The following is a 21006-nucleotide window of genomic DNA, read 5'->3' as shown; positions in this document are numbered from 1 at the left end:
ACAACAGCCCTCTCTGTTTTAACTCTTTTGTAACCAACAAGCTCTAGCTACCACAGATTTTACTGTAGGTGTGACCAGGGATGTGTAACACTTTCTCTTTGCAGCTCCCAGCCAGTGTTGGTGAGGCACCAACGTTTGGGTTTACAGAAGATGTTGCTAGCATATTCTTCAAACCTCAAGGGGTAAGTTCCTCATCAGTTTTATCATGATTATACAAGCTTATCAGATACCCTAGGGTCTGAAACATATGCCCGTTTTAGTATAAGGAGATTTAATTTATTGAGTTTAAGTGAGTAAATAACAAATCAGGACTGGAAAGTAGTAATTGTATAAAGGATGCTACTTTAGGGGTTCCACTGTAATAGGATACGTCAACAAAATAAAAAATGATACTGGAAAAATGACATGTAATGATTACTTGCCAATCCCTGCGTCTTCATAATCACTAGACTGGTTTTGCCTTTTCATGAATAAATGTTCTAAATTGATAATTTTTGCTTTGTTGGATTTGCCTGTTCATGACAAAATGTTCAAAATTGAATATTCCGCTTTGTTGGATTGCCAGGCAAAATGTTCAACATTGGTAATGTATGAAATATTTTGACAGCCATTGGATCGACAACGAACCCAGCTGGTCCACTTCTTGGAGTGTGTCATGAACAAGGAGCCCCCTCCACCTTATGCCTGGCTATCCACGTTACAGAAAATGAACAATGCTGCAAAAAGTAAGTAAATTGTCATATTCTGTAGCAGGTATGTTCCTACTGTACCCTGGTTTCAGAGCCTCGAACGTCTCTCTATGTAATGGCCAGCAAGGTAAACAGAGAGACGTTCGAGGCTCTGGAACCAGGGTATTCCTACTGTAGCAAACCATACTAAAACCATTTTAGGTGGTTTTATTTTAGCCAATATTTAACCGAAGGAGAAGCTGATGACATGCACCCAAAGGGATAAGCATCTTAAATTTGAGTGAACATACAAAATAAGAACCTATTTTTTCTGACCCTGTTTGGTGGATGGAATTTTGCATATCACATTTTCGCTTGATCAGTACCAAGAGGGGTAGGCGTAAAGGGGGAGGCTAGGTTGACCCCCCCCACATTATTCCCCCTCTTGCTCGTGAACATTTCCATTGTATTATTTTAAAATGTGTTTTTTAACACACTAACTTTTTTTTTCAGCTGAACATCAGGTCGCATGTCAAGTTTGTAAAAATAAACCAGTGGTAGGATTTAGGTACGGTTTGATGCTCGATTTATTTGCAAATTATTATTGTACTGAGTCAAGATTACAATTTTAGATACAAATGTCTGCACTGCTACAATTACGTGTTATGCCAGGTGAGTTAGTGTCATATCTAAGCTAATGTATTTTTTGTGTGATTACGTCCAGTTATAATGTAAGTAAACATGTGATTTATTGTCGCTATAGGACTGCTTCTGGAGAGGGAAGGTATCTCAGCACCACAAGACAGACCACGATATGCGCGAGTACAGCACGTGGGTATGTATGGTATTTGCCTTTTTAACCCATTGACTCCTATGCCGGCCTGCAAAGGCCGTAAGAACTACTAAAAAAATTTCTTAAATTCAACACAAAAACAACTCAATTAAATAACAATTCATAAATTCCAGGCCCGTACCCAGGAGGGAGCTCTCTGATAAAAATCTATCCACCTCCGAAAGAACAAAAAAGGGTTTTTATGCCTTTGCAGTATCTTCACAGGACGTTTATTGTCGGATTTGGCTACATGCCAGAGTGATTTAGCTTAAAATTTTGAGTTTTACTACAAATAGCACGTCTATTGAGAATCAAAAGTGGCCTTTCGGCCGTTGTTGGGGGAGGGGGGGTGCGTTCGCACCCCCTGCCCCCACCTGGGTACGGGCCTGAATTCAACACAACAACAATGAGCTCATGATGTTCAGGTATCACTTAAAAGGAATAAATGTTCTTGAGAAAAAGAGGGGAAACGCTTTTGTCTCCCTATCTCGCTACTCGCAAAATATTATGTTTAATAATATATATTAATATATTCATGTTTAATTTTTGTCACTCTTATCTTCTTTTAAATTCACAGAATGCTGGCGAGAAAGGTAGCTCTCTGAGAAGCAAGTTTCTCTGTGGGAGTGGAAAGAAGAAGCGACCATCGTTACCAGACTTCCCGCGCGAGCCTGAGCCGAGCAGGACGCTGGACATGACTAATATTGTGTGCGTAAAAATCCAGCAAAACGAGAATTCAAGAAAGATGGCGGGAAATAAAAATATTTCATTTTTACTTTTCCCACATCCACCCATTTTCTCGCCTTCATAACCGTCCACGTGAAAATGGCTTTAAATTGCTAAGTGTCTAACCTATTTTCCAGAACTTTATAGTTTTTTTTTCTTAGAAAAGAAACTTGCTGGTAAAAATAATGAAAATAGACGGTAGCATGCAAACTAAGTTTTCATGGTAGAATTTGCTCCAGCATCCGGCTTCCATATAAACAATGTACCTTACTTTTAAATAAGTTTTCTTACCTATGTCCCTCAAACTGTTAGAAAATGTGGCTATCAAAGGAGTGATAATGGTTCATAACTAGGGATATTATCTGAGTATAAAAGTCTATTTAAGAATGCTTATGGGGCAGTTGCTATTACAGTTTACGTTTCTCCTTCATTCTAAAGTCACCTAAACCGACAACAAATACAAAAAAGACTTTTGTTACAGTTTTTCGAAACCTCATGAGGGTTTTTTTTTCTTTCTGTCATTCTGAATTCTTTGTCTCTGATTTGGCGCGCATTATGATATATAGGATAGTGAAGACTCAGTTTTATGAATAATATATGGCAGATCACCAGCAAAGGATTAGAAAGATAATAACGAAAGAAATTATTTATAAGATTTTTATAGGAATGGGCGCCTGTAGTGTTTTGAATTGGTCACTAAAACCTATGAGTTTCTTTCCCGTGCGAAGGAATGTCTGTGACAGTCTCCCCTTGTTACAGTTATGACTAGCGAAGGCGAAGGACCGGGGAAATGCGTAGTTTTGGTGCTTAAGCCAGGCCAGTCATGTTACATCTTTACTCGCAAGTCTAATGTGAAAATTCGCCCGCAACAAAGAACATGTAACTCGTAAGTAATGTGTCTAGCATATAGCAGACTAATTTCCCATTCATTTTTGTAGTCCGGTTTTTTTTTAGTCAATCCATATTTATTCCAAAGCTACTTGTAAGACCATTGTTTTTGTTTTTGTTGTTGTTGTTGCGTCCATCATGTTCAGAACAAGCTACTGATTTGGCGGCAACAGGAATTGATTCAATTTTAGATTTAATTTGACTACATTTTTCTATATTTGTCTTATCGTTTGGAGTACACTGTGTTTATGTACCGAGATGGAGAAGGTCAATTCGGTGTGCAGTATTATTAGATCGATGTTCGAGTTCTAAGTAGATTATATTTATCATGTGTTAAATTAGACGCAATGTAACGAGATAATACCAAAGTGCAAAGTGTATGCTGCTATCACCAATCATATTATACATCTTTTGGACCATCTCGAATCCCCTTGGTGCATATATTGATTACCATAATACCAATAGGCAATGGAACTATTGCAGACGGGATTTCTTTTAGCTTTAACTAAGTGCTTTAAAAGACTTATTTATAGGAACGTATTACTTTGGCTACAAATTTATTCGATTTAGTAATTGAGTATTTTTTTTTCATTTGTAGCATTTTTTAAAGAATATGTCCATCCTTTTTTTGTGGTATTCTAATAGAAATTGGTTAATACTTTGAATGGTATTTGTATCAATCGTATAAAATCGCAGCATTCTATGTTGGGAAAAACGGTAAACCACTATGTGAGTGAAATTTGACTAGGTTTTGTCGTTCAATTGTTTCCATAGTCTTTTTTTTTGTCCATAACTATTCATCAGGACTTTGCCGAATCTAGTTTGGAAACAAAATGCGCTCTCCTTTAAGGTTTTTATATGAGTGGGTCCAAATGGGTTCAGAATAATAGAATGACATGGAGCAGGTGCGTTTTCCTGTCAATCCACATGACGCATGCGTAGTCAGGCTTCCTCGTGCTCTGGGGCCCTGGGGTAATGAGAGGGGTGGACCCCGGAGCTCAAGGATGATTATTAGGGATATTAATTAGGGACCACGTCGTGGTTGTATGGAAAACGGCTGAAATTTATCAGACAGAATGTATTTTCACGTGCTGCTATTGAATTCTGTTGAATTCCATTGTTTTCTGTCGTCGTCATCAACGTTGTGTATGTATTTATAAATACAAAAAGCCCAAATAGTCGTGTTCGTAAACCATAAAAATGAATACAATACACCAAAAACTGGAATTCGACTCTGCCAATATCATGAGAAATATATCCTATATTTGCCGTCTTCTTAATAATAAGTCCTTTCGCAACCACGCCAAAGAGCTTACAATCAGCCCAAAAATGGTAATGATGTAAATTTCTTGATCTTTTTTCTTTAAGTTGATGAGCTTGTAGAAACCTTCCTCTATCAGTCCTCGGGAAAATCAATACGAATAAGTGCAAATAGCCCAAATAGTCGTGTTCGTGAACCAGAAGAATGAATACAATACACCAAAAACTGAAATTCGACTCTGGCAGAGTCGATTTTCAGTTTTTGGTGTAGTGTATTACAGTTGTTGGTGTAGTGTATGTATTTATGTATATTTACGATTACCTTGTTGTGTTGTGTTTTTCAAAGTTTTGCTTTTAGTTAAAACTATTTTTGTCCCGTCCCTAGTCCGCCATTACCGTCCGACCTGTCCGGTCCGAATAATGCCACGTCTGATTACGTCACGTCGCCTTCTCCCGAGTCTGTTGTTTCCAATGTGTCGTCCAACCCAACAAAGCTCTCGGATGAGTTCGATCCCAGGTAAGCACGTATGTTTTCTCCCCACTAAACCAATGCTTAGCAAAGTGATCAAGTGAGGAGCATTTAGATGTTATATTTTCATTTTTTGCGGTCAACTCAACATTTCTACTTACTTTACCAATGCTAAACTCAAAAATCAGATGAGGAAAATTTAGATAACAATAATAAAATCAAGATTTTTCTTAATAATCAAACTGATCAGTGACCTCATTACAAAGTTAGAAAGATAATGACATGACACATAGCAATGATATGTTTTGTTTTATGCACGGTTTTATGCACGGTTTTTACCCTTTAAAACAATACGGCATAATCCCCTTGGTATTTTATCGTTCGCGGTAGGGTAACTTTCATGGATGAGTTAGACATTTATAAAAAGGCGATCAAGTGGTAAAAACAATAACGGCCACACAGCGGAAACGTCACTGACATTTAACAAAAAATAAGATACGATTAAGCATAAAGTGGAAGGATCCAGGGAGGTATTTATCAAATATCGCAGCAAAAGGGAAAACGTTGACGTCGATAAGGATACCCACTTGACCAATATGGCGGCTCCCTATTATGTTCAGTTTTATTAAGTTCCTAAAAATACTGGCCTTTCCAAGATAATTACTGTAAATCAACAGAGTCACCGTGATGATTTCCGTTTAGTGACCAATAGCAAAGTGTATTGTTTGGTTTTTCATCTTTTAATATATTGGTCTCCGTAGATGAACTGATTTTTAATATGGAAAGGTAGATTAGTTTTCTTCTTAAAAGAATAAACACTGAGGGATATCCCCTAAGCATTAAGGCTTGTGGCGATTTCGTTCGTTATTGGAACGATGTTAAATTTTACGTTTTATATTGTATTATATAAGCTCATTGGCTATGAATTATCGCGAGGCGAGCGTAGATTAAATCTTTGGCTTTCTTCCTTTTTTATGCAAGGTCATACCCCGAGTAAGCATTTTAAAGTTCTTCTCATCCAATGTTTTCGCGTGATCTTTATAAGATTATCTTATTTTCTCGCGATCGTTCCTACTAATCATGCGGTACCTGCTTAAGTGTTTCTCCAAACGAATGAATTCCCATCCTAGTGGTGATAGTGATGTTGTGACAGTGAGCGTCACTTAGATTCCGATTCATAATGAAGTGGCGAAACAGCTGGGAATTCTCACTTTCCGTGCGCTAATTGATCACCCTCTCATACGAATGCATCAATTTGATTAGAAAACTTTCATTGGGCACCTTCTATCTCCTTTTTTGCCCACTCATTGTCTTATGCTGCATCTCGCCATTGAAATAAACGCAATATCTTGCTCGTTGCACTTCAGATGTTTAAACTAATAACGTGCTCTTGGCGATCGCCTCTCAGTGGGCCTATTAATTGATGCGTTTTTAGTCTCGGGTGCCTATTAGCGATTCTTCAGTGAAACGTCTTAGACCTTATTGAAATATAGCGCCGGATATAAACAGTGCGTCTCATAGCTCTGGTCATTTTAAACATGGAGTCGTTGGCCGACGTTTTAAGGTGAGGCGCTGCAAGCTTGTTGGTGTTTTAATTCTCACGAAAAAAAAGGCTGACCGCAGTTTATCAGTATGCGTTGTATAAGTTTACTTTTGCGATCAGTCAACATAAGCTAACCAATCTTACCACAGAGTGATCAAACCTGACCGTTGTTGTTGTTTCAAAACCATAGAGATTTTACCGGGCGGCTCCCTTTTTAAAGGACGAATTCAAAACCTGGATAGAATCTCACAAATTTCGCGCGTGAAGTAGAGAGTAACTTGCGTAAATCTGTCTTCAGGATTTTGGTGTTGGATTTTTTATTTATATTATTTAATTTTATTTTCTTGTAGGATGGATGACGAGCACAAGCTGATCTCGCGTTATGCTGCTAGGTTAGTACGAGTACACAAAACCTTTTCTCCTGCAACCGTTCTAATCTCAAAACGTATAACTAAGACCCATAACCTGCTACTAAAAATATAATATCGAGACCTTCCCTTTCTGCATCTCTAATATCATATTTCCCCTTATTTTTCCTCTTGCAAACATATTACTCTAAAACATATTATCCTAACCTTATAACCCAAATCCTTTTACGTCGCCTCTCTTCCTTGTAGAGCTATTTCCTACTGAAAAATCTAATTACAAAATGTTTATCAAAACATGTCAAAATGTCGGGCTTACTTTTAGACGTACAAGCTTTCAGATTCCCACTGTTCCAATATTTCATTTCTCTTTGAATAATTGTATTTCTTTATTCATGGATGAGTTATTGTGCAAATTCTGACTTTATTCGTTTTATTTCCCTCATGCTAAGTCTATGGTCGCCAGCAGTCTGAATTGAACAATACAAACAGCATTTAAAATCCAGTGTTTTTACGAGATCTCATGCCTCCAGTAGGTTTAAAGCACCTGAACAGCCTATACCTATATACATATCATGGGCGGCCATCTATATTAGTCACACAAATATAGCTCTGTTTGCCACAAGAGCCATGCATGTAAATTTTACATCTTTTTGCTAGAAGAAAACGCTCCACGATTTAGCCTATTTCTTGTCTTTTCAAAACTGTTTTGGATTTTTTATCAATTCGTTTTAGATTTCTAGTACAGTTTTCTTTTATTCTGAAATTGATTTTTACTTTTTATCATATCTGATTTCTACGTATTGTTTTTCTATTCTCTTTTTAATTTCATTTTATAGTAAATTAGGTGAAATGCCTATCTTTACTTTCAAAAACAACATAGGAGATATTCCGGCGCAAATCCGTAGTGCAATTACTATAACTCATTTACTGTATTCTCCATTGTGTCTCTAATTATTCTCCCTTCTCAGACTTAATTTCACCTAGGAGGTCTCGTCATTATCTTGACGCAAATGAATTACCCGAACCAATCGGCCCAGAAGCCGAGAAGATTTTAGATTATGCTTAGGGCAAGAAACAAATTAATTCCTTTTTTTCGTTTTTCACAAAGAGGATGTAGAATATCGTCAATTTTTGTTAATCAACGTTCTTCCCCTGTCGAGTCGAAGTAAATAAAATAAAGGGCTGATTGCAGAAAGACAAAAAGATACTGAATTACTCAACGTTGTTCTTGTTTTTTTTCATGGGGCAATCTAAAACGCTTTCAGAAAGAAAGCTCTTATCGGTGTAATTTCAAGTGCATGATGGTGTTTTAGGAAATGGACGAGAATTTATCTCAAAGCAAATAAGTAATTGAGGCTATGAACTCGATTAACATACCCTCTTCCAGTAGTGGCAACGTGTGGAATCAGAACGAGGCCCTTTTCGTGACTTGTGAACGTATGATCTCCATCTCGGATCGTAACTGTGTCTGTATTCCGCTGTTACATTTTCTCAATTAGACGCGATGGAAAACTATGTATGTACATGGAAAATAAGTTTGCTAAATACAAAAAGCCCAAATTGTCGTGATCGTGAACCAGAAGAATAAATATAATACACAAAAAAATTGGTATTCGACTCTACCAAATTTTCGTCTTTAATAAGACTTCTTATAATTTCTTCCATTAAACGCCTGTTTAACTCCAACAATTGTAAAATTCTTAGAAGTTAATTTGTATTTGTGATCATTACTGCCTCTGAAGTTTTCAACTGTTTTTGCTTTCAAAACCGCAAATACTTTTTGTGTGGCAAATGCGCCGCGCGATCCGTCTTTTACCGGGCAAACTTACAACAACAAAACGCATATTTTTCAGCGCTTACAAAACAGCCAGAAAGTTCCTTTGTCAGAAAGAGCTTTCATTAAAAGATGTTATTTTTTCGTCGGTCTTTGGTATGACGGGCGAAGTCATTTCTGTGTTTATTTTGGCTTGACTGTGCCTCTCAAAAAGTTACGTGACCCCTGAGTACAAGTCGCCTATTATGGGTAATCATGGGATGGGTGAATTGAACACTTTATAGACGAAGCAGATTGTAATGTCTCATGAGAATCCTTGACATTTTGATGAAACACAGGAATCCCAAGATAAACACTTTGATTATATAGGAAAAACAGATGCTGTATTCTGTTATTTTTTGACTGGAAAGTACCGTCTACCGAACAAACTCATGGATTGATTTAATGTATTTTCCATATTTCAGGCTTGCTGCTAATTCGGTAAGTAAAATATATTCTTACAATGTTTTGTTTTAGCCTATAGCAGACAACGTTTATTAGATTATTTATCGAGTTCATTACATATCATTTTTACTCGTGAATGCTTGCAAAGCATTTACGAGTTATTGGAGAGACTTCTGTGTCACTCGATCGTCGGATGGTTGGATGGTCGGATCGATCATCCGTAAACTTTTTCTGGTCTTTCTGTGCTTTAGCCACACAGCGATCCTAAGATCATATGTATACTTCCGGTGTTCAACTTCCGGTTAAAGCCTATTACTATAAAAGGGCTGTGTCATCGACCTGTGACCGTTTCGGTCATTCCTTAGTATGACCGTAAAGTATATATAAGCTAGTTTCTTCAGAAAGTCTTCCATGTAGGTTGAGCGTGCGCATGCGCGCCAATTGACGAAGGCCTCTGTTAGCAGGGTCTCTGTTTGCAGGGTAATAAATAAAGCCTCTGTTAGAAGGACAAAATCGAAGAGCAGATATTTCCACAAATTAATTTTTCACAATTCTTCCCAATCAGCTAAAATAATATCAAACAAAACTCGTACAAACGCATGGCCCTCGCTTATTCATCGAATAACGATTTTGAGCCTTTCTAGAATGTAACCATGCATAAAACACATTGTATGAAAGTAACGTGATCAATTATTGCGGGTATTTTATTTCTGTTTCCGAAAAGAATATGCTAAAATTTCACATGCTAGTAAAAACTTTTTTGAACGGTACGATACCAATAGCATTAAAATTAATTTTATTTACGGATCGATTCAGCAATGCCACGTTATTCTAGCGGTGCGGACACTTGCTCGGACCGCAGCGACCCGGGTTCGATTCCCACTGATTGCAATTTTTGTTTGTAATCATAATTATAATTATACGGTTCTTGGTGTGTCATGACATCGAAAAGAAAAAAAGGTATAAGGACATTTTTATGTACTCTCAGCATCTTGGATGTGTTCATGCTTTGTTCAGTATCTTGTATATCTTTTAGGCACACAAGAAAATACTAAAAAAATAAATTTGCATTTAGGAGTTGGCTCACAGAGCCTTTGATGATATTTTCATGTACATCTATGTCAAAAAGGCAAATGACAGTTTTTCTATCGGTAAATACATGGTTCAAATCATTTTCAACAGAATAAATCATGTAATTTGTTTACTTCTCATCTTTATTCTTACATATTTTATAACCATGTATACCGGTCGTTTTTTGAACAAACATTTGTCATTCGCCATTTGCACTGAAAACGTTTTATAGATATATGCTAGTCCTGCACCACAGTGGCATCGGTCTACCTGTGGTTTCGACGACACCATAGGTAGACCGAAGGTGCGCAGGGAAACTCTCAATGTTCTCGCATTTTACTGAGAGCTGTGCAACTAATTGTTTTAGCGTCAGAAGCCGCCATCGAAGTCCTCAAGTGAGCTAAGCATCGATGCTAACAAAGAACAAAGGGAGCTCATCCAGACCTTGGAGAATAAGAACAGGTCAGCGGTAGTTTGGGTTAATGGGCTGGTACTTCATGTAGCCGTCATATAGTGTATCCTAGATACTGACCCTTACCCTAACCATATTGATGGCTACATGAAGTACTTACTGGAACCTTACGGATAATCAAATGAGGCCCGCGGAAAACAGAGATCATTTAAAAGCCTGTTGCATCCTTATTCGCAGTTTGTGAAAGTAAACTAAACGCTTCTAGAACATTATTTTAAATTCAAAACCCTGAATTCAAACCAAGAGTTTCGCGGCAGGAGAACACTGGCGACATTCCCTTATTTTTCATCCCAGGCTTCTTCTAAAGGAAATTCGACGTCTCCGGGACGAGCATGACGAAGCATCAAAGTCTGCTGCCCAGTTGGCTCAGAATCCGGAACTATTGGCTGAACTGAAGTTGCTACGGCAACGGAAGGACGAGCTTGAACTGCGCATGTCCGCGTTGCAGGAAAGTCGTCGGGAGCTGATGGTTCAGCTCGAAGGCTTGATGAACCTACTCAAGGTAAGTGCAGCTAAAAGGCACGAATGATACGCAAAACCGTTAAAAGCACCTTCAAGCATAAGTCAGTCCAAATGGAAAAACCGAAATCGTCTAGTCGTTGGTGAGATTTTTACGGGCCTTATTTGTAAGTATGTGGATATTACAAGATAAGGAAAAAAAACAAACAACAAACAGAAAAAAAACGTGAACAGCGAAGGTATGTCTGTTTCCGGCAAATGTCACTCTAAAGCTAAGTTTAAACTTAGTACTCTCCATGAGCCGTATGCGATGCAAATACATGCAAATGAAGATGAAACAAACGACCTGGTTCATTTGCATGCATTTGCATTGAATACGGCTCATGGATAATGCGACGTTTGAACTTAGCCTAAGCCTGATTTAGAGTTCGTTGGCCGTTGAATATATTCAGACGCTCTCGACCGTTTAATCCCCTGGAACCCAGGATCCACCCCGTTATCGTTTTTGATTGGTTGAATGTAAAGTTGCATACATACTTTCTCTACTTTTTACTGATTTATACCAAAGAGTTTTTGCTGTAACTGATTTGAAATTCTACGCGTAGATCTCTTGCTGACTGGACTTTCCGTTTTTGTTATTGTCCCGTTTTAATGTTCATGGTACAATGCTTGAAGGTGTGATCGCACGTTGAAGGTGTAAAAACCCTGCGGTGTTAATTGGATTGCATACATATATGTAAGGGGATAAGTAATGGCTCTCGATGGTAATGCTGTCAGCATGCGTGGCAAATCCAAACCAGTAAGCGAATGACAACAGTAGATCACTGTAGCTAGCTCACCCTAGAACAGCATGAAATTAATAAAGCAGTAATAATAAGCATATATATATATAAATTCAAATAAATAACTAAATCTTTTCTGTTAAACGTAATCAAGTGGATGTAAAACAAGTTAATAAAAGTGGGAATAAAATTAAGCGAAATAAACTTCGACAAATAAACATAATTGACGTGTGAATGGTTTCTAGGAACATAAAGAAGCGAAGAAAAGTGAAAGCGATCATTCTGGGATCGAGTGAAGTCTAAACAGGTGACGTCGTATAACTTTTAACGATCGATTATTTTTCGGTAATTGTCACTATTAATCGATAGTCATCCGCGAAGTCGATCTTTTGAATTGATAGGTATCCGCAAAAGATTTGCGGCGTGGCAGCTATTGACTACGTTTAGAAGAGAACATTAAAGTTTATGTATGTATGTAATAAACTGTCGATGATAAAGCAATTATATTTTTTGGGGGAATATTTTGTATAAAATGTAAATTGTTTTGGTTGTTTTTCAAGTTTAATACTGTGGGATTTATTTTTAATTCCATCTTATTTAAATGGAACCGAGGAATGGATAAAATGTAAAATCCTTTTGTTAATATAAAAAAAACTGAATAAAGAACTGCAAGTTTGATATTAGCTTTGCTGTTTCCCATTGTTTTGCTATTTAGTGTGCTAAGTTTGTGTCTATTTTTTTGCAAAGTCAAAAGAGATTCTTAGAGGCACGTTTTCGCGTTTTGCTTTTTTTCCAAACTTAAACTTAAATATTTCTGACTAAATTTATCTGGCTGAAGTAGGTATTTGCTATATCCCTGTCCTCTTGTTTTGTTGGCTTGAAATAAGGAAGTTCCAATCTTTGCGGGCGCTCCCAGATATCTTTCGCGGCAGAAGAAAGAACCAAGAGAGCTTACGTTATTAATGCGCTTTTTTCTGTCTCTTGCAGGCAGACAACTTGTGAATCACAACTGTGTGGACTGCAAGAGGCTGAATAAAAAGCCTTGTTCGGACGCCAGCGTGCCAAACTATACATCACGCTGCGTTCACATTAGCACAGAAACACGTTTACTATGATAATGTTTCAAGACCCAGGTTGAACAAATTTTCCCACCGCGAAAAATATAACACCGCTGGAAGTTTTTTTGGGTGCCCGCAAGGACTGCTAGCTATCCGAGCATGCCCCCAACAAGGCTTAGCAAAGGATGCCAAATGAGTCACTGTCAAAAATAAGTTTTTATTCTGGACATGTTTCGGTGCAAGTGTAAAATTGTAGCAATTTTACAACAAGTAACAAAACAAACAATTAGCACAATGTTCAAGAAATTCACATATTTATGTATCACAAGTGTATTACAAACACCTTAGGACGTCGTGCATCATAGCTTTCATCTATAACATTTGTATCAGGCGCCGCACTTGCGCAGTTTGTACTGTCTTGAGGGAGGACGAAGGGCCACCCCTCGAGTAGCAAATTCGCTCTGTTGTTAAGGTTAGTAAAAAGTCTTATATAATCCATTTTAGGGAAATTCTGTAAGACTTTTTACTATAATGCACAAAATACAGCTGCCTTGACTTGAAAAAGTGTTTTGACTAGCAAAGCATCATGGGTAGAGTGAGCTGGCATTTTTGTTTCAATTCCATTTGATTCACGCAGGTTTGTCTCTGGACGCTTCTCATTTTGTAGCAATAATGTCCGCATGCTATTCACACCACCAAATGAAAGACGGCCTGACGAAAAATTAATAATAGTAATAATAATAACTGAATTCAATTAATTGAATGTCGAATGTATGGCAAACTAGACCGATGAAAAAAATGACAGTATTAACCATAGGAATTGTATAAATATATTATTTTGTCTTATATTTTGTCTTAGGGGTATGGTTGCCTTTTTGGTGTACATGCCTTGTAACTGATGTCCGGTTCTCACTTGACACAAGCGCAACAGAAGTACCATATATGATTGTTCAGCCGCCACGGGCGCTCATGCCATTTTTTGGGTCGCGAAGGAGCGCTAATTCCAGCGCTTGATCTCAGCGGTTTTCTTTTGCAATTTTGTGATTACCAACCTTTGGGATAAGTATTTTGCAAAGAATGACTTTGTGCCGTCTCTTGGTCAGCGCGTATCTGCACCCTGAAATACAGGCCCGTACCCAGGGGTACGAACGCACCCCCCCCCCCCCCCCACAATGGCCGAAAGTCTACTTTTGGTTCTCAATAAACGTGCTATTTGTAGACAAAACTCAAAATCATAAGCTAGATCACTCTGGTATGTAGCCAAATCCTACAATAAACGTCCCGTGGAGATACTGCAAAGGCATAAAGAAATCCCTTTTTGTTCTTTCGCAGGTGGTTAGATTTTTATGAGAGACCTCCCCTCCTCCCCCCCAGGAAAAATTAGGTCCACTATTTCGGATTTCGTACCCCCCCCCCCCCCCCCCCCCAAGAAAAGTTCCTGGGTACGGGACTGAAATACGTACATATTACACATCCTGCAAACTGAAAGTTTTTAAAAAAAAACTAGCATAGGAAAATCCTTTTTTTCGCCGGCGAAAAAAAATTGGTAGACGTTGAACTTTTATTTCGGGGAGAAAACCCGGAGTTATCTTGTCACTTCCCTGCTTGTGGCCGCCATTTTAGAAAATTCGGCCGCGGAGAGGAGCGGGACGATCGAGTTTCCAAAATGGCGGCCAAATACCGTGAGCCCTGTTATTGTTCTGTTAATAATGCCCAATATGTTTTCTGCTCCTAGTTTTCCCAAAATAAAAAAAATAAGCGCAAGATATTTCGACTTGATAATCGATATCCCCTGTCTTAAGATATAGTATTTTAGTCCAAAGTATTTTGATTATGCATAGTTTCTGTTATTAGGACCAAGTTTGAAAATAAGTTATTGAGGACCTTTTCCCGTCAAGTATAAAAAGGCGACATTGAATGGTAAACTACTACCAATCAAACGCCATTTGAATCGATCGACTGAGGAGAACCTGGGGACGAGTGTACGCGCCTGTGCGTAATCAAACGCCATTTTGAATTGATCGACCGAGAAGAAACCGAGTACGAGTTTTAATTTGGGCAGCCTGTGGGTGTATGCGCCTTTGCGTACTCTTACTGAGGACAACCCTTCAGACCTCTAGCACGGCCGTCAAACGCTCGCTGTTTCCCCTTGCGTAACGTTCCCACTGGGATAGAAGATGAATTCGTTCTAGCGTGTGCATACTCGACTGCGGATAAGCACGTGTTTCTTATTCCTTCCCAGGCCGAGATGGTACGAGGTAGTGTATATGGTGGTTTAACTGTAGCGCCTGTGCGCGTAGCGTGGTAGATAACATCATGATCGGTGTTTAATAAGCCGGTGACCTTTTTTTCTTCTCATTACAAATGTAGACATGCGATAACCTTTATCTCATTGTGCGCTTGTTCCACCACGTTTTTTCTTTTTTTTATGCTTATATTTAAATATGTTTCATCGGGACAACACTAAATCCAAATACCTTGATCCGTTAGGCGATTCATTCCGATCAATTTTGTGCTCTCATGAAGTCCAATGTGCGGAGCAGGCGTGTTGTTGCCCATTGAAGAAGCAATCAATTCTGTGTAACGCTTGAGTTTTCTTTTTCGGTATTTGCAATGGAATAGAAATGTGACTCCCTCGTTTTGCGAAATCCAGATAATCCTGAAATCACTTCAAGACTTGTTGGATGGGGTGCAGTTAAAGTCACGGACATACCGATAAAAAGAAACAGAGAAACAGAATTTAATAACGCTGACCTTGTGTTTGTCTGCGGGGAATAGCGATATGGGCCTTGTCACGCAACACCGGCCAGGACCAAATAAATGATGTACTTGTTTTTAGATATATATATATTTTACCATTTCCTCAGGGATTCGTTAAACATTTCTTATTAATAACTAAGAAAAGTCTTTTATACCTAAGAGTGCAAGATTTTTTAATATAAATAGCGTAATTCAGGATAAAAAGTTATGATATATAGATCTTGGATGCCGTCATTCGGCTCATTCGGACGAACTTGTTTGTCAAAACTCGTCCGACGTTTGTGAACCATCCTTATCACTCACACTCTAGGTAAGCGTCTAGAATATAGCTATCTCAATTCCATTTTGGGTGCTGTCTATTCATGTCCATTTTCGAACATTCAGATTCCGGAAACAGAAAGTGAATCCCTGTGGAGAAAAAATATTACAATTCCGACTCTCTCCCACAAAGACTGTCTAATGCTTATCGAATTAGCTTTTGTGAGGACCGCGATGTTTTTGCCAGTTACCTCACCACGACCTTACCACAACTCCATCCCGCTCAAAACGCGTGGAAAAAAAATAATCGGTTTTGCTTTATACTGCAAGTCGGGGACTGCAACCGGACACGAGTCAGAGCTTTCATCAACAGTATTTTAAACTGCCACTCTAGCTTAATGGACGTGGTCAAATATATTACTTGATTAAAAAATATCTTTGGACGATTTTTTTGAAACCCTAGGGAACTTGTCTAGTGATCGGTTAATAGGCTGCCATCGCTCACAACAAGATGCGTACCTCCAAATACCTTCTTTTAGTAGCTTTCTAACATATTTAAAGAAAACATATTTCATCACTATTGCTGCCTAAGGTCTCTCGATTGGATCTAGTTTTAGCATGGGAAAAGGGGGTATTTAACTTAGTTTTCATGGTATCCTTACTCTAAGAATTTTAGAAATAAGGCTTGTAAGCTACCTTTTCTATTAAATTTTCTTTAAACATTGAACGTTCATTTTTCTCTTCTCTGTTTGTCTTTTCCTATCCCATTTATCTTACTCTCAAAAAATCTCTCGAGCTGAAAAACGTTTTAGAAATAATTTTTAAGCTCGATAAGCAACTATTTACTTAGTCGCAGTCCCCAAGGCCTTTCATCCAGACTTACTCTCGTGCGAAACCATCATCCTCGTCATATCTCACTCATAATGCTACTGGCTCGCTTTTCTCGTTTACTATTACCTTAAGTTAGATCATGTTTTTTATTAGTCCAGACCTGGGACTCTCTTTGCGCTCCACATTCTGGCCAGAATGTCGAGCGCAAAGAGAGTCCCAGGTCTGGACTAGTTTTTTATTTGTTGTTGTGGTCTGCTTTTATCGAAAGCTTCGCCTAAGACTAAATCCCTGTTCATAGCAACCCAAAGTGGTAATTACTCGACTCTGGTTGGTGAAACGGATTACAGTTCAATCCCGATAACTCGTACCGTCGGTAACTCCTATATTTTCTAAAAAGAAAAAAAAAGAATGTTATATTGAATACGGCTACCTCGAATACACTACCTCGTAGGTTTTTGCCAAGCCGGGCTACAAAAACTTCATTATGGACTCTATATATTTTGTGTAGATGTTTATTAATCAGAGTCTATGGTGCGCGCAATAGTGCAAATAGCAAGGTGCTAATTTCCTTTACGGGGGTGACCATGAAAGAGACTTGCGCAAGAGACTGAACACAAGGTCATCTAAATACCTTGTACAAAACTCCTATTAGCAAAAATAACTCAGGAATAATATGGTGTATATTCAAGCGCAGAAGTGGGTTCTAAGTCCGCCTGGCTGGCTAAGGAGCTACTTTATTCGTGGGAACTAGTGTAGGATCTAATATAGATATGTCTGTTTGAGGTGTGAAAACGTGATCTTTATTCCGAGAAAACGTGATCTTGCAAAGAGTGACGCTTCTTTGCTTCTTGCCTTGCGTTGCAAAGAGTGACGCTTCTTTGCTTCTTGCCTTGCGCGCAGGCCAGAGCGTCTAGTCTGGCCGCCATCTTGTTTTGCTTGGTCGCGCGAAAGCGATGTGATTTCTTTTTAATTTTCGGAGAGTTTTCACTTTGATCGCTGTAAAAAGCCCTGCGGAAAAGCGTAAAGTGACGCAGGCGAATCAAAATGTTAAATCATATCCCAATGACGGGTAAAACATCAACAATAACAAAATTCCGCCTACGATAAAAATAGCATCACCATCGCCGCCAACAACAGTGGTATGAGCGATGTTGCTACCCGTGTTGAAACCACGCTAGTTGGAAAGGGGAGCGTTAAATAAACTTAACCTGCGGTATTTATCGTCAATTCTAAAGCCGGCTTTTCACTAGGAAAGAGACAAAAGGGAACGGAAAAGTATTATGCTTATTTCGCGGGTGATAGCGTCAAGCAGATGCAGGCGGAGAAGGAAAAATAGAAAACCTATTTTCCTTTCTTTTCTTGCTCTTCCTTGGCGCTATTGTCAAACGCGGAGTAAGCATAATTACTTTTCCGCTTCCTTCCCCGTTTTGTCTTACTTTCCTAGTGAAAATAAGCCTTGAGGGTTTACCATAGTAATTCTTGTAACTTAAACAAATTTCAATTAGATACTTAAATAAAAGTCGTTGAATTTAAGTCCTCTGTTTGATTCCCTATCAAAGCTTAAAAAAACTTTGATTTTAACTTACTGACAAGAAGTTTATTAATGGATAAAGTTATTAAGCTTGTATATAGGTCTCATCCATACACCGCATTTTATACCCAAGAACAATATCCTCTGCGATACCTTATTCAGGGCGTTACAAATCCTAAACCTGTTTTGCCGGATTTACTATTTATAGAATCGAGACGTCTTGTTTCAATGTTCGAGGGGGACCTTGTGATCGCGAAATACCTCTTAATAGCACTTTGTTTAATAATAAGAAGAAGAATAACAAAAAAAAAATGGACATACTTTTGGACTGGACTTTACACTTTCATGTACTTTACACATCTTTCACATTTCGTATTTTCTCATGACAACTGTGATTCTAAGTATTTCGGGGAAAAAGTTTAGTTGTTTTTTTCTCTTGCAAGTTGCAATGTAACGTTGGCGAATCAACAACAAATTCGGGTTGCAGAAACGTGACACACGGGGCAGTTGTTCTCGCAATTTTGCGAAAATTAGAGACCATACGTTTTTGTACGTTGCAAGTTGCAGGAAAAATTGTCGTTTAACATGACCTTTAGATAGACTTTACACTCCATAACTAAAAAATACTTGCCCTACAAAGCTTTGCTTCTTACTAACTGGCAAATGATCTTTTCGACAACGTTCTGTAATGGTATTATATGAATATTATATAAATAACAATACAAGAAACTCAATGGCATCTGAAGTAATTGAATGATTGATCTTTTGAAACGTCAAATTCCTAAACTGTGTCATACAGACATTCAAATATTCAAACCTTTCAATTTTCAGGGTAAAAAAAGAAATTTGAAAACCTACGGCTTTATATTGTCAAAGCTAATAGACTGGAAGTCTCAATTCCATTTATTTTAAAGTCATCGGAAAACGTAAAGTTTACAATAACGATGACCATAACCACATCTTTACAAACGTCAGACTCAGGAGGGAAAGAACAAATCATTACTACACAAGCATTCCTTTATATAGTTCTAGAATAAAAAATAGCTGTTTCTCATGCAGGAAACTAAGTTATTATGAAGTCACAATAGAAATTCTTATAGAGGAAGCCCTTACGAAGGACCCTTAGTCGAGTCTTTGTACCCAGCCGAGACCCGTTTGTGTTGTGTAGTGGCAACTACCTTGTTGTGCATAATACGTGTATTGAAGCGTGGATAATCACCGTTCGCAACAGACTATTCAATATACGCTTTTATTTCTTTGAAATTCTTTTGTCCGAGGTCTGAATCGTAGACTATAAATACGGTTAAAAAAGGTTGAATCGTCCATTTCGAAGAACGCTGCGAATCATTTGAACCAACTCAAGATCCCACTCCATGTCCGCAATGTCTTTTACCGCGCTCAGAGCCACCATACCAGAACCGAGGACGATTGTGTGTTTCCTGGTCTTTACTTTGCTGTCCAATTCCTATGTATTTTGGACATGGTTTGGGCTGGGTTTGGAAGCGCCTTGTGTCTCCTGTACTGTCATGAACACTGTTTCAAAACTTGGTGGATGCAGCAAGTTCCCTTCATCCTCTCCCTTTGTCTTCAAGGTAAATGTGCGTCGTGAGAGTTATAAAAAATATCCAATTGTTTTTACAATAAATTTAAAAAAAAAAAAGAAAAAAAAAGGCGACATAAAAAAGAAAAGATAAATATTATATAATTGCTTAAATACTTACCTTTGTCAATAGTCTGAAGTATAAAAATATAATATGCAATTCAACATTGTCGCTTAAAAGAAAAGAAAAAGATGAGTTTAGTGTACATACTCCACGGTCACTCTTTTTGCGGCCAAGAAGATGAGTGCTCTTGAATGGAATTTAGGATAGGTATTTAGGATAGTAAAGAATATTAAAAGGTATGTTAGTAAAGTTCAAAAAGGTTTAAACCTTAAATCAATGCTTAAATTGATGTGCAACACTGAATATACCAACACTTCACACACAACACATAAAACTATTTGACCCATGCTCGAGGATCCAAAGCTCCACTTTGGGAGCGCCCGCAAAGGACACTGGATCGTCGAGCGAGTATTTGACCTAGTCCCAAATAATTTGGTAAATTAGTTTAGGGATGAAAAATTCGGCTAATTGTTTGCTCGATGTATGTGGTAGATATTTCAAGAATAACCCTAAGTCAGCCAGTGCTTATTTAAGAATCGTTAGTGGCATATTTGGTACAATACAATGGGTACTAAACAAAGGGGAATCATCCTTAGTTGTTTGCACCTTTTAGAATATATATTGCTCTACTTTCTAAAGACGTCACAGCGTCGGCTGTTGTTGTTGTCGTTGTTTAAGGCTATGATTTTCAAACACTCAAAGAAAACGTTCTATTTTTACGTTTTTAAAAGCAGCTTTTAAAGGCTTGCATCATTAAAAGAATCGCTTTTAACGGGACTATAAAAACACATGGATCGGTGTTATTTATTCTAAAAGAAGATATAACAACAAATAGGTATAAAGAAGTTGCTTTTTATTACTATCTAATAACCTGCCTTTGACAAGTTAACCTTGTTCTGGTTGATTTCCTTCCCTTAAGCAATTATCATTGAAAAAACCATTAGATAATTTATCTCTTAAGCAGAGGATTAGACCAAATGGATTGTATTGTAAACTCGGTGAGTTCGTGGGTGGGTTTCCGATATCTAAAATTAGACGGAAGATTGTAGTCAAATTGCTTTTGTAAAGTCTGAAAGGGCGGAAGGTTCGCGAAGTCTTGTCAGCGGTAAATTGAGAGGGAATAAGGAAGGATGCCACTGTTGTCTTAT

At 38.0% G+C, this 21006-nt stretch overlaps 1 protein-coding gene across 3 annotated transcripts in view; it reads left to right on the top strand.

Moving 5' to 3' along the window:
• LOC5519967 (dystrobrevin beta) overlaps nucleotides 1–21006 on the top strand; it is a 29970-nt gene that overhangs the window by 5389 nt on the left and 3575 nt on the right. For all 3 annotated transcript variants that reach the window (XM_032365026.2, XM_032365025.2, XM_032365024.2), the window contains exons 8-18: nucleotides 105–182; nucleotides 608–725; nucleotides 1182–1236; nucleotides 1301–1340; nucleotides 1432–1503; nucleotides 2078–2208; nucleotides 4760–4891; nucleotides 6737–6778; nucleotides 8993–9008; nucleotides 10411–10505; nucleotides 10810–11017. In XM_032365026.2, coding sequence (XP_032220917.1) covers nucleotides 105–182; nucleotides 608–725; nucleotides 1182–1236; nucleotides 1301–1340; nucleotides 1432–1503; nucleotides 2078–2208; nucleotides 4760–4891; nucleotides 6737–6778; nucleotides 8993–9008; nucleotides 10411–10505; nucleotides 10810–11017 — 987 coding nt within the window. The remainder of the gene's footprint in view (nucleotides 1–104; nucleotides 183–607; nucleotides 726–1181; nucleotides 1237–1300; nucleotides 1341–1431; nucleotides 1504–2077; nucleotides 2209–4759; nucleotides 4892–6736; nucleotides 6779–8992; nucleotides 9009–10410; nucleotides 10506–10809; nucleotides 11018–21006) is intronic.

The sequence above is a fragment of the Nematostella vectensis genome, chromosome 3 (genome assembly GCF_932526225.1).
Source record: "Nematostella vectensis chromosome 3, jaNemVect1.1, whole genome shotgun sequence".
In the NCBI taxonomy this organism is placed as follows: Eukaryota; Metazoa; Cnidaria; class Anthozoa; order Actiniaria; family Edwardsiidae; genus Nematostella; species Nematostella vectensis.
The sequence above is the reverse complement of the archived record's forward strand: the minus strand, read 5'-3'. Positions and strand labels throughout refer to the sequence as shown.